This window comes from Harpia harpyja, chromosome 17 (genome assembly GCF_026419915.1).
Source record: "Harpia harpyja isolate bHarHar1 chromosome 17, bHarHar1 primary haplotype, whole genome shotgun sequence".
In the NCBI taxonomy this organism is placed as follows: Eukaryota; Metazoa; Chordata; class Aves; order Accipitriformes; family Accipitridae; genus Harpia; species Harpia harpyja.
Window position 1 is genome coordinate 25812232 of NC_068956.1, and position 13759 is coordinate 25825990.

General features: G+C 44.9%; 1 protein-coding gene across 8 annotated transcripts in view; it reads left to right on the forward strand.

Annotated features, from left to right (window-relative positions):
* The window catches only part of MTUS2 (microtubule associated scaffold protein 2), a 309423-nt gene that overhangs the window by 281106 nt on the left and 14558 nt on the right, over positions 1 to 13759 (forward strand). For all 8 annotated transcript variants that reach the window (XM_052813036.1, XM_052813038.1, XM_052813037.1 and 5 more), the window contains 4 exons: positions 1015 to 1081; positions 6991 to 7205; positions 11184 to 11289; positions 13117 to 13190. In XM_052813036.1, the coding sequence (XP_052668996.1) occupies positions 1015 to 1081; positions 6991 to 7205; positions 11184 to 11289; positions 13117 to 13190 (462 nt within the window). The remainder of the gene's footprint in view (positions 1 to 1014; positions 1082 to 6990; positions 7206 to 11183; positions 11290 to 13116; positions 13191 to 13759) is intronic.

The window sequence follows — 13759 nt, forward strand, 5'->3', positions numbered from 1 at the left end:
AGATTTACTTTAGGAGTCCTTTAAATTCCATTTGCTACTACACTGCCTTTTCTCTTGAATACAATTTTTCTGTAGTGTCCTTTAAAGATTCTTGGCCTTTTCTAACCTGGGACATATTTATAGTAGTCTGATCTAGTTTTCCTAATCATCAGTGATCTTCCCAGCAGGATGCGTTCCTTTATCTTCTTCCTAATGTGATTCAGGATACATTCCAATTTAAAGTGCCCTTATGCTTGAACCATTACGCTGGGATTTACTGTACTACACCAAACTTTGTCAGTTTGCACAGCACTCATGAGATATCTGCTGTCAAAGTCCTTGCATTTTAGTAATAACACCTCAGCAGTGTTAATGTAAATACATTTTAATTTTCCTTTGGCCAACTCATCTGCTTTAATTCCTTAACTATTCAGATTTCCTTTGAGACAGGTTGAGGAAAGGAGCTCTTGTTCTTTACAGACAATAAAACACCAGAAATAAATTTGGAAATAGGCATGAACATCAGACTATTAGTGGTGTCTCTATGGGTATGCCCGCCATGCCCAGAATGGTGTAAGTACAGTAGTCGGCTCTGCAAATTTGACTGTGTGAGCATTTTACTATGTTTAGAGGTAGTTAAATGCAGGCATAAAGAGATGAAAGTGTTTTAACAGAATTAATAAAACAATCTTGTACATGCAGTCCAGCTATAAATGGTACACATATTGAACACGAAATGATATAAAAATGCAAACGTCTTTTTAGACACGTAGGAGTAAATATTCTGTGTTGTCCTGTGCACATGAGTGTGTGTACATGTATTCACAGAGATACAAGGTATTTGTAGCTAGTGAGTTGTGGCTCCTAAGCTTGATTTAAAAACTGAATGAGTTCATTATAATCCACCCCCACCAAAAAAATAAAAAAAAATCTGAGGAATCAATCTAATCTGCTTTACTAAATGAACATGTGAAAGTGCTTATCTGGGACAAACCTGGGGACTATACATATTTCTCTCTTTTTTTCCTTAAACAGAATGAAAATGCCCTTGTGAAAATAAAGGAGTTAGGAGTCGAGCTTGCAAAGATCAGGAATGAAGTTGGTAAGTAGTACAAGCAAAGTAACAACAAAGTGATTTTCTCACTTTACACGCAAGCAGTTATTCCCTGTGACTGATCCTAGGGAACCTGCACGCATGTGATGAAGTGTCTTCTGAAGCCCAGTGGCGAGGCGTTTTGTGGCTTTGCAGGGAACCATGATTTTACCTTTTTGTTGTGGCGATGGGTCCATTACCACACACACCGGAGCTAGTTGTGCATCCCCTTTACTAGACAAATTGTTCTTCATAAATCCGTAGCTTCCGTTCTTAAACTATGTACCACCGCTGGCAAGGAGAAAGCATAGCGTGCCGAGAAGCGGGAACCTGGGAGTGTTGTGGTGCACGGTGACTGGGAATGCATTCCTTACTTATGTACCTTTGCATGTTTTGCAGCTCGGCTACAAACGGAAGGACAATAAGCTCAGAACTTGCTTATTAATATCTCTAAGGTCTCTTCGTGGTTGAAAGACAGCAAAAGCAACATGTCCCATTCGGTCTGTGTATTCCCCGTGTATCTGCACGCACCACTTTTCCCGTTTGGTTTCTGATCTAGACGGGACGGACAGGGAGGGTGTAAAGACATTGCAACTCTTGAGAGAGAAGATGGGCTTTTGCATTGGCTTTAGCCAACAGGCTGAGTTCTTTTGGGCTCAAATCTCCCCAGAACGGGTGTGATGTTGGGTTCATCTACCCCAGGGCAAATGGAGAGGAGGAAGGGCTCCTGGCGGGAGGACCACTGGGGCAGGGGACACCCTGAGTACAAAAGCTGTTGGAACCGCTGATGACTGGAGCTGTGAACAGGGGGGACCTTTCAGCTTTCCCTGCATGTGGGAGCCCCGTTGCTGGGTCACACATTAAGCACATGGCAGGAGGGTGACTTGGTTCGCAAAGAGGGGCTCAGGCCAAACCCCTGTGTGGTGGTCAGAACTGCAGATCCTCCCTGTGCTTCGTCTTCACCTTGTCTAAGACAACCCCCTGCAGAAAAGCTGAGCATGGCCCTTTTCCGATGCCCAACAGCTTGTGCTCCTCTGAAATCATCATTTCATAGAGAGCTTTACTGTCCCCATGACCAAAGGATACTACAGCAAGAGCAAAACAGCATTTCCAGTTATTCCCTGATGCCTGCCTGCATCCATCCTCTGCATCTCCACAGCTCTCACAGAGGAGTTGTCACCACTGGTGCATTCTTTAGGTGGGGCACATCTGAAGATTTCCATTGAATATCCGCTTCTCATTCGAAAGCCCTACCTCTTTCTAGCAAGTTGGGTTTGCTCATTTTCATGAGTGCTTTTGGAAGTGGCGGCGACATGGGAAGGGAAGAGAGGTACAGTGCTGGAGATAAAGAGCTCTGCTTCCATTTACACCATGTTTGTACAGCTGAAGTGAATACAGATCAGTGGTGGTTTTGCTGGAGAACTTTGCAGGGATATAACCGACTGCCTGTTTGGGGGTCACAGAGCAGCACGTTCGGTCGCAGGAGATCGCTGCACTGCCTGCCCTGGCCATTGCTCTTGTGCATGCAGCAACAGATACCTCCTCTGCACAAAACTGAGTCCTGATGGAGTACATGGAGACAGTTTTGGAAAGAACCCCAAATACTCCAGAAAAGCTGTCTGAAGTCTTAGCTGAGCTGTACTGCTTCAGAAGGGAGATCAGCCATAGATGTGTATGTGCTTTCTTTCTCAGCGAGGGGAAAGATGGTGTGAGATAGTCCTTTCCTCGGTGGTCCTGTGGTCCGTGTACTGGAGAGGAGCCATCCCAGGCCACCTCTTCCTGAGCAAGCCACCACTCTGGGAGACACTGAGATGCTGAGCAGAGGCTGGTTAGGAGTGACAGGGGTGGCTGGTGATCTGTCCTGCTTGTCGGAGGTAATCCTTTCTGTACAACCCTGAGACACAACATGCCCAGATAGAAGGACTCCCAGTAGGGATGGGCAAAAAGATGAACATGTGCAGGTATTGCACTCCAGCAGGATGTGAAAAAATTCATCAGCAGTACAGATCCTGGTATGTATCCATACCTATAGAAGGTGAATGTTTATGTTTTTCAGTGTAAGTCAAAAACTGCTGGACAGTCTCTTTTCCTTTGGAAGAAAATGATAAAATTAAGTTTTGTGAAACAACCAGTGTTTTAAATCTGTGGACAAGGTGAAATGGCAAATGCCACGTGCATGAGAGTGGTTCTCGTCAGTGCAGTTCTTTGCTGTCTCTAAAGCAGTGCAGGCTGGGGCTGTGGGTGCTACTAGAGACATGCAGCCCACCTGCGCTATAGGAGGGTTATTTTAGTCTCACTATCAGATGAATCTGTATGTTGTACAATATTGTACATATACCACCAAGCTTTATGCAGATAAAGAATGAAACAGTCATCTATTTGGCAACAGCAGTCATAGGTGATTCTATGAAGAAATTTAGGGAAAATCTACAGAGCATGTTATTTTGACTACAACCAGTTTGTAGTTCTGACTTGTCTCAGTCACTTTGATAAGTAGTCTCTCTTTAATTTAAAAATAACCAGTCCAGTTAAACAGTATGGGTGTTGGTCAGAAATTCCTGATTTCTCATGTGTAAATTCACCATGTCAGACTCACTGATGCAAATGCCTGGATGAATCAGTAAAACAAGGCTGGACTAGCCAGGGTTGATACAGGCAGTGTGTCCAAGATTTAGTTGTTTAGGCAATAGCTCTAATTCAGAATTATGATTTAGGTGCTGAATACGCTTGGTTTTGAAAGCACACAGTCTTTGTTAACTTCAACAGAAACTGCAGGATTCTGCTATACAAAGCAATGAAACTGCGAGGTATAATCCACTGTTCAGAAAAGTCAGAATATATTTTTAAGGAAGTATCTTTTGGTAAATAAAATAAAATAAAATCACTGCTGAAGCAATAGCAGTGATGAAGCATGTGTAAAAGAGCCTAGGGAGACCTGCATCCTTCTGGAGCCAGGCAAAATATTTAGGTTCAGATAACACTGTCCACCTTTACCCCCAGCACTGCTGTGAAGTATCGCACCTCATCTGAAACCAGCATGCAGTGAAATAGGAAAGTGCTTCTCCCTTCCCGGCCCTGAGGAGGAATGTGGCTTCTACAAACGCTGAGGGACTTGTTATTTTATGCAATAAGATTTGCTCATGTATTTTGCTAGAAATGCCAAGGCTAGAAAAAGCATGACAAGCAATCATTCTGCACTCAAGACACCCATCTTTACAAATTATAAATATAAGCACTTTTCAGCTGCAACAGTGAGACTCCTAGAGTAAAGAGGTTTTGAACACCAGCTGTTTCCCTTCAAACTAATGGAAATTAAATGTCAGAATTACGTGCTCCTTTGCTCCCCAGCTGGGTAAGGGAGCCACAGACCTTGTATTGGGCTGCACAGGTGTCACCTTCTGCTGCTCCTGTCCCAGTAGAGCCAGGCCCAAAGGTCCATCTCCTGTCTAAGAAGAGATTCAGTCTTTCCTCACCACTTCGGTCCTTAGCCTCATTTGTCTCAGTCTGAGAGACTGTGGTAGGGATTCTTCTCGTTAGAGGTGTTTGATATTCAGTATAGGGCAAATTTCCTGGGCAATGGCCTCATTTTCTGCCTCCAATAGCATTTTTGGGTGTGTGAGGAACATACCATGCAGACACTCTTTCCCTGCTTTCCTCTTCCCTCCATTTTTCACCTGCGTCAGGGCTTGATTTGCAAGATGCGAATAGTTTTGTGTTTCAGGTTACAGAAAGCGTTTCAGACGGATTTTCTTTTGCTTAGATCATGTCATTTCATTGCCCAGCCCTCCCTGTGTGCTGGGTAATCTCATTAGAGAGGCTGGAGAGAGACTGGGTTGATTATAGCTCCAATTTAAAGCCTGAGTAAGTTTGAATTCTACTGAACGCAGAGCTGCAAGCGTTGCCCCTTGTCCTCCAGCTCAGGGATTGCTTTGCATGCCGAAGAAAATAAAAAATCACAAAGCAAGAGAGAAGGTTTAGAGCTATAATCCAAACTGCCAGGAGACAAGACGTTTCAGCTAATGTCCATATAAACTGCACCGTTTCATTTTGGGTATGAGGCAGGCAGGTGGGAAAGCTTCCTATGTGCCGTTGCTGCGGTGCTAAGCTCACCGGTTCAGGCTCACTTTCTCTCTTTCTGTAAGGAGCAGAGAGCTTGAAAGGGACACAGAGTCCCTCTTAGTGCTCCAGAAAACCTCAGGATAAGAACAGGACCCCAGTAGTGATATCTGTCTGGAAATACTGAGCAAGTCTGGATATTGGTGTCCAGTAAGTGTGGAAGCAGAGCTCTAAACAGGGTGAAAAATAGCTATGTGGGGAAGGGGATGGTTAGCTTGGGTGCCCAAACTACCTTGCACGGGTACACCTAACATGACCTGTGGTCACAGCAGTAAGGTCGCTTTGACAAACTGTTGCTATCCTGAAAAAAAAAAAGAGCACAGTCTGATACCATAGTAGAAAGAGACAGGAAAACATGGGGGGGGGGGGGGTTGCCAGCAATTGAGCAAATGTATGGTCATAGGATAAATATGGTTTTGAAGCATTCAGAAGTTGTCTACCCAGGAAGACAGCTGCCTCCAGTTCACTGATTTACAACACCGTACAGGTTTGTGCATGGCACGTGCATTTTGAAAGGCAAAGGAAGGATGAGTGGCTAATACAGATGGTATATTCAAGAGGTGATCATTTTTCTAAACCACCTATGGGTCTAAATCAGAAGGAAGGTCTAGCAGTGCCATTAAAAACACATCTCTTCTTCCCTAGTGTTGTTTGGAATGTTATGGTCATGATGATTTTAATCACTTCTTACCTGTTAGATATTTGTAAGTGAGCAAACTTGCTCTCTAAATGTAGTCTGGCTGACCTTGTCCAACTTGCATCAGGTCTTCAATATCTGGATTGATTGCAACCTTTCTTTAGCAAAGCAAAGGGCCAAGGACACAGTGTTCATGACACTGCTATCCTGGGACGCAGGGAACAATATAGGTGGAAAGAGACTGAATATCCTTGACTTGATGGAACTGTTGGAGATGCACCTCCTGAAACTAGTTGTAGTCATGGTTGTGAATTCAGAGACATGGTTAGTTCACAGGACTAAAAATTTCACGTTTTCTGATTGTCTTCAGTACCAGCCTTTCATTTGCACTCTCTGATTCCATGAAGCACACAAGATAGTAGTATTTGAATATAAAGATATTATAAGCAAGTATGCGTTAATCAGAGGTCCTCGATGGAGCTGGTGCGAAAGACAGGTTTATGGCGTGAGCAGCTTCTAACAGTTGGAAAATGGGATGTATGAGACGCATCTCCTTTTCCTGGTCAAGTGGCCAATCACCCCCCCTGCATAACGTGCACAGGATGCGCCTGGAAAGCCCAGGCAGCTTGTGCCTTCCTGGCACATCCCTGGAAGTGGGGACTTAGCCAAGACTGTGGCTTGAGAGAAGGAGGTAAGAAAAATCTTGTATCCCAGTTGAAAGGCTTTGTGTCAAGTGATTGTCTCACATGCTGTTTCTTATATCCAAGGCAAAGTAAAAGCCCCAAGGCCTTGATTTGTAGATCCAAGACTGTGCTGGCCAGGAGGGGACATCCAGTCACCCTGCAGGTCCATGGAGCTCCCTCCTATTATTGTTGTTATTATTATTATTATTATTATTATTATTATTATTATACTTCACCAAACCCTAGTTTTGCATGGGCTTTTGCATCCTCTGCCAGTGCCTCTATTTAAACAAATGCATGTGTGTATGAGTATGCGAGAGCGGGACAGAGAGAAGAGATAGCAAGAGCTTATTCATGTCTGAGATTCACAGGAGCCCCAGAGTCGGTGAGAACCACCATGCTCGGTGCTGTACAAACAGATCCGATGCCACTGATTGCTCCTGAGAAGTTCAGAGCGTGACTGTATGGTCTTGTCTCCACAGCCCTCAACACAGTGAGATGGAAGAAACTACAGAGCGAGAAGGAGGAGCTGGAGAGATGCTTCGAGGAGGAGGTGAAGCAGCTTTGCAGGCGGCAGCAGGAGGAACTGCAGGTGCTGGAGCAGCGGCTGCAGGAGGAATACAACACCAAGAAGGAGAGCCTGCAGGAACAGCACCGGCTGCAGCTGGAGCAAGTCCAATTGCAGCATCAGGATCAGGTCAGTCTCTGCCTGTTCCCTTTGAAGAGTAGACCATGCCAGTACCAAGTGGGTTCAGGTAATGAAATATATTGACCACTCCAACATGAAGACACTGGTAATGAACTGATGACTGGAAAAATATATTCCTGACTATCTTTACTGCTTTTTCTCCCTATTATTCCTATTGGTATTTCTACACAGTAGTACATTACATTGCCATGTCTTGTCTTCGCATGCTTCCGGATGTTTTACAACACAAATATTAAGACTAGCTCTGCTCCCCATGCATACTTGCTCCCCAACCCACCTATTGTACTCAATTTATACGAAACCAAGAGTTGAACAAGAATCTGCTCAACACAGGTAAGGCCAGCAGAGCCCTGCTCATCGTTATTTGCAATGCTAGTTAAAGGGCAGTACTGTGAAGCTATAGGGCACATGCAACATGTAGCCTAAACATCAGGCAGGTGATACACTCCGGGTTCCCTGACTTCTGCTCCACCATTCAGTCTAATCGCTTAGATTGTACGTCCCAAGTGTTTCTCCTTGCTTGTCTTTCTGTATGTAGGTAGGAATACTCTAACATGCAGCTACTTTAGTCTTATTTTTAACAGCTGGAGTAAACAAGCACTGTAACTCACCTATAGGCACCTCTCACCTGGTCGCAGAACATCCTGCTCTGGATTATGGCAATTTACCTGGCCTTTTCTCATTTTGCATTCAGCGAGCAGCGGATACAGTTCTGATTTTTCCAGCTGCAACTCTTACCCATTGCCCAGCACCACAGTTCGTGAGGGCTTTTCTCACATGAGTAGCTGCTGCACTCTACAATCTGTGCCATCAGGCTTTGACACGCCGCGGTCCCCGCTGCTGTGGGTATGCCACCCAGATGCATCAGATGATGCAGCGCAAGGGCCAGTTGTCTGCGAAACGTGAGCCCAGCCAAGAGCCCCCGCTCTTTGTCAGCATCGGTCTCTCCAACCTGGGGATTTTGCCAATGCCCAGCACAGCTGGAGGTAGTGGAGGGTGAATTTTTCAGTCTCTGAGGCAATGTAAATTGGCAGCAACAGTGCAGTGCAGGTGTGGTCTATGAGATGGATGGATGTGACCAAAGGTGGAGGAGAAGGTTTTATGTCTGCATGCTCTGTATCTCAGGGTATCTCCAGTGCACATTCTGGGGCTGCTGCCTGAAGCAGGAGCCTGTGGCCGAGGCTCCAGAGCTGCCGCTCCCCCCTGCTCGTGCCCAGGGAGCGGGCTGACGGCAGGGGCTGCAGTGGGGTGCAGCGCGCAGGCATGCCCCATGCAGTTCCCAAGGATGATGACAGCACTAGCTGTGGGCTCAGGAGCAAACCAGCTCCATCAGCAGAGCCTGTGCCCAAGCTAATTTAGACCATTTAAGAGGTAAAGGCTGGCGCGGCACGGTGCAGCCATAGCTGAGACATCCAGGAGCCAGTCAAAGGGGCTAGCCGGCGCTGAGCTCATGGAGAAGAGAGCACCAACATGGCACAGCGGAGACGGCAGCCCACTGTCTTTAAGGTCAACTATTTTTAAAAAGACAAACGCCACCATTTACTGCCCGTACTTGATGTACAAGTTTAGTTTAGTTTAATATCAGACAGCTGTTGTTTCTTTGGATACACAGTTGTCAGGTTTTGGAGGTTCAACTGCCTCTGAGGAGGTGAGGCAGTTCTTTCAGCATAGCAGAGCATGAGAGACAAACTCCTCACAGACCGGTCATGTGTGCCAATGCATCCCAATATTTCTCATATTTCCTTGCAGCTAAGGGCAAAATTGCAAAGCTTGTCAGTGTTTCTTGCTTGAGCTGCGCAGCTCAAGCTGTTTTGTCCACCAATTTACTGAACTCCTCCCACTAGAGCCTCCTCTTTATTTTACTGTATTAAGCCTTAAAAATCCCACCTAAGCTTCTTTTTATAGCCAGAAATAACCATAACAAGGGTTAAATGAGTTGATCAAGCCTATAAATTAAGTTAGCGGCAAAGTTGGAATTAGCATCCAAGAGATCTGCTTCCCGGTGCCAAGTAGACTATCTGCTATGAAAAATTGCTACGAAATACTGCAGACAGGAGGTCACACTGGAAGATTAAAAACAGTCATTTGGGATGTGGATATGAAACACACAGAAGACAGAAAAATCCCTGCAGACCATTTGGAACATATTTAATTGGCTTTACAGATAAATAACCTGCCAAGAATGGCGGCAGTGAAAGGAGACCCCTTCACCTTCTGAAGACGCTGGAGTTGAGCGTAATCATTCCTATGGGGTGCTGCTCAGCTGAGAAGCAATTAGAGTATGCATAAAGACTTAAGCAAAGGTGAGGTAAAGAACACGGCAATGCTCATGAGGTTTCAGCGCACAGACATCATACACAAGGACGTAGTGCTCTGGGAAAAGTCAAGTGATAGTCCCTATCCCATTAGTAGCCCATTGAGTCACCTAGTCCCCTTTTCCCCGCTCCTTCATGCAAAGTATCAGCAGGCTGAGTCCCCGTTGTTTTGCAAACGGTTCTTCACCACTGAGTTGTCTCACATATTATTACGAGAATGAGTTTGGATTGTTTTAAATTCCATGTTAAATGCCTATCTTTCATTCTAAGAGCATGCTTTCTCCAATACGGTTGGAAATTTTGCTTCTGTTGAGTAATCTAACACATATGTTTGACAGTTAAATGCAGTGAAATAACATTTATCCCAGTCAAGACATGCTCAGCTGCAGTAACTTTCTACCATTATTTAACATAAGAGCGAGCAAAGAAACCATTTAAAGTCAGATCACTTTGCAATGAACAGCTGTTTCGTTGTAAAAATAAAATAGTTTGATCCTTGATCCTCTGCATTGCCAGATATCACAGATAATGTGTTAAATGTAGGGAATAAGATCACCGTGATTACAAAACCCAGAAAAGCAAATCAATGCATTGCATTCGGAAACTGCTCTGGACCACTGCCTTAACCTTGATCACCACTTCTCACTGTATTTTCTTTAATGATGCATATCGAAACACTATCATTAACGATCTCGCTTTGCCTTTAGCCAAGTCTAGTAACAAACAATGTACTGAAGGAGTCCCAAACCCATCGGGTGCACAGGAACACCGGCTGCCCCCAGCCCTCTTCCAGCTGCATCCCCGGCTCCCGTGATGGCTGCGTGCAGTGTGGTGTGCGGTGCCGTTTGTTGGGCAGTTTGCAGCAGCAGGACCTCTTTCTGGCCTTAGTATGAGATGGGGAAAAAGTTTCGTGGCTTCACTGTTGTCTTGCTTACTTCCACGCCAACCTGAAAACTCTTGTGTCTGCACTGAAAAAGGTGCTGTCATATCTTTCATCAGTTTATCGGATGTGGACTCAAAATACATGATTCAAACGGACATAGGAATTTGGGTATTGATGAATTTGTAGGATACTCTTTTTCAAGTAAAAGTGTGATAGATTGCAATTCATTTTACATACCCACTGATAATAATTTCAATGTTTCTCTAGAAATAAATATTTTACAACTATGAATAATTCATAGGCACTTTCCGTGGAAGTTAATTCAAGACCTTGCAATAAAAATCACTGCAGCAAAGTGCCGTGAAGACAAAAACCAGGATGGCTCAGAACTGTGCATGTTTATCTGACCATCAGAGGGAGTTGGGTCATTAATATAATTTAGATTAATGGAATGTTGAGATTTCTGAGCATTTTATAAATGGCTTCTTTGCTTAAGGGCTTTTTGGCCTTTTGCTTTCTTATGTACCTCTTTTAGCACCGTTAAGTTAAAAGAACAAAAATACTATCAGCAATGACTACACGCTACCACTCAAGGCATCAACGTGCCTGTTTCATAATGAGTAAAACTGGCTCAGGTGCTGGAAGTGTCACGTTCAGTAGATCCCTTTACTGTTTCCAGCTCACTGGAGCTCTCTAGCAGTGGCTTGTCAGCATGCCACAGCATGTCTAATCCTGTATCCATGTCTCCATTCATTGTCATTGGAACAGGTGGAAGATATCACAGCTGTGCACGAAGCTGCGATGTTACAATTGGAAAATAACCACTTAGTCGCCATTACAGTACTGCAGGATGAGAATGACTGCAAGATTCAAGGTAAGCCAAAGACAACCCAATGGCTACAGAGCTATTCTAGAGCAGGAATTAGCGTGGTAGTGAGGTTGTGTAAGCCTGGATTTTCTTCCTCCAGAGCAGATGATACAGAAAATTGGTGTTGACCATGTGCTTTCACGTGGGGTGGACCACCAGGTTCATGCTAGGGGTGAGGGAGAACTGTGTGCAGAGTGTACAGCGTCTAACTTGGACCTGAGACTATCTGAGGGGTCTTTGGGCCAACGATAAGGCTTTCTCCATGGGTCGCGGCACATAGTGTCCAAATTCCACCTCACTTCACACATAGACTTTTCTCAAGAGCCTAATCCTCGGGTGCTCAGGAGGCTAGAGCTCATTGAACATCTCTGAATTTACGTCCTTAAATGCCTACACTGCTTCTAAAAATAAGACTCATCACTTTCAGTGGCAAAAGTCTGGCCATGCTGAGCAGGCCAAAGCCACACTCTGGCACAAATCTGCACCTCAGCACCGTTATCTTTATTTTGTGTTACAGTTTTTCCATGGGATTTGGTGCTGCAAGACAGAGCTGTTTCCTCCCTACCAGTTCAGTACCTAAATACATGTCTTTGTACATGCTTTAGCTGACATTTAACAGTTATCTGTACAATCTCCCTCTTTTTTTTCTTTTACACATAAGCATCAAGGTCTAATTTTTAAATAGCAGTAGCAGGTTTTCCCAGAACTTTCCCCAAAGCCATATTGCTCAGCTCTGCACTGTGTCAATTAAAGACACAGTCCAGAGCACAATGTGAGCTGAAAACAGTCTATTCCCCTCTCTCGTAGGCAGAGATGGTATCTAGCATACCATTTTTAAATTAACATATACAGTTTTGAAAACAAAAACAAAACAAAGCTGTTCCTTGCTTGAGGATATTCTTATCTGTCCATTTTGGTTAGTATTTTCTGATGATAAAATTTGGCTGTGGTTTATCAAGGCTCTGGTAGCCGAAGTTTGCGCTCCCTACTCCTGGTGTGGGTATGAAATGCCCTCCTGTGCATGGAAGAGGCATTGCAGCAGCTGCTGCACTAGAGCATTAGTATTATTTCTGCTGTTATTGTGGCTAATGAGCAATGGTTAGAGAGCAGAACCCCATGGGGTTGGGGGTAAAGACACAAAAAATAGAGGGTCCATATACTAAAAAGGTAGATGCTAATACTGTACTGGATGACAGTTTGGTGCCGTTGGTTTAGAGATTAAACTTTATTCTACTTTGGTTATTAAACTTTTGGTTATCATTAAGTCCGGGGTGAGTTGTTCTAGTAGTGAAACCTTTAATCATGTAATATAAATAGAGGACTTTTTTGTCTTCGGGCTCTGTCAATCTCACTAATGGAATAAACCTCACAGGTCATCTGCCACAGCTCCTGGAGAAGCACTGTCATTTGCATTTTTGCATCTGAGTTGCTCCCCCCCCATCTCCGCAATAAGATTGAAACCCAAGCTTTTAAATATATCGAATTTTTAAATCTTTGATTTGGGGATACTCACTCTGAACTGGTGAATGACCCATTGTCAGACCGACCCTTTTCAGGTCAGAGTCCCCGGGAGCCGGGAATTCTGAGCAGTTCTGAAAAATCAGAATCTGGTCACGTAGAAACAGAAGTACCAGCAACCAGTGAAAGATCAGAAAATCCTGATCCTCAAAACAATTCACCTAAGGTCACAAAGCATATTACGACTAATTTCCTACTCAACCGCCATGCCCTAAAACTGCATCCCGAATTGCGCTTGGCTCATGATGTCTGTGCTGTCGGACCCTGGTTTGCTGGACTTCACTTAGCAATGTCATGTCTGTGTATCTTCCCCAGAACTGACTACTGCTCACAAACTGGAAAAGGCACAATTAGAAGAGAATTTTGAAAAACTGCGGCTGTCACTCCAGGTTAGCAGTTTCATTATTTTCCCACCCCTGTAATGATGTTGCAGAGCAGCCGACGGGGCAGCACCAGCCCCGTTGCCAGCTGCCAGCACACCAGGCTGTTGTTTCTTACCAGCTATAGTACCTCTTGTCCTCTGCCTCTCCAAACTGAGACCCAGCACCCTCAGCTTTTTTTTTCCTCCCCCTTGGCTGGTTCAGCAAAATACAAACTATCTGAAAGAGATGGCAAACCTCAAGGGAGGAAAAGGCAGCTGGATAAAGCAAAGAAACGTCCTTCTGACCCTGCTGGCTGCTGGCCCGGCACAAGGAGCAAACTGGAGCTCTTCCCTGCACGGTGGGGAGGGCTCTGGCACCTGCGGTGGCTGTGAGCATCACCTTGTCTACACAGTACCCTCCGGCAGGTACCCCCAGGGCTTCAGAAACGCTGACCTCTCCCTGCCTGACCCTGTGCTTGTGCTTTAAATGCTTCCCCTCTGCCTTAATTTTGGGGAGCCAGTCCCATGGTGTAGACATATCTCCATTCCCACCGGAGGGCAACGCTGTCCCCGATGAGGGATGCCCCAGGGCTGGCC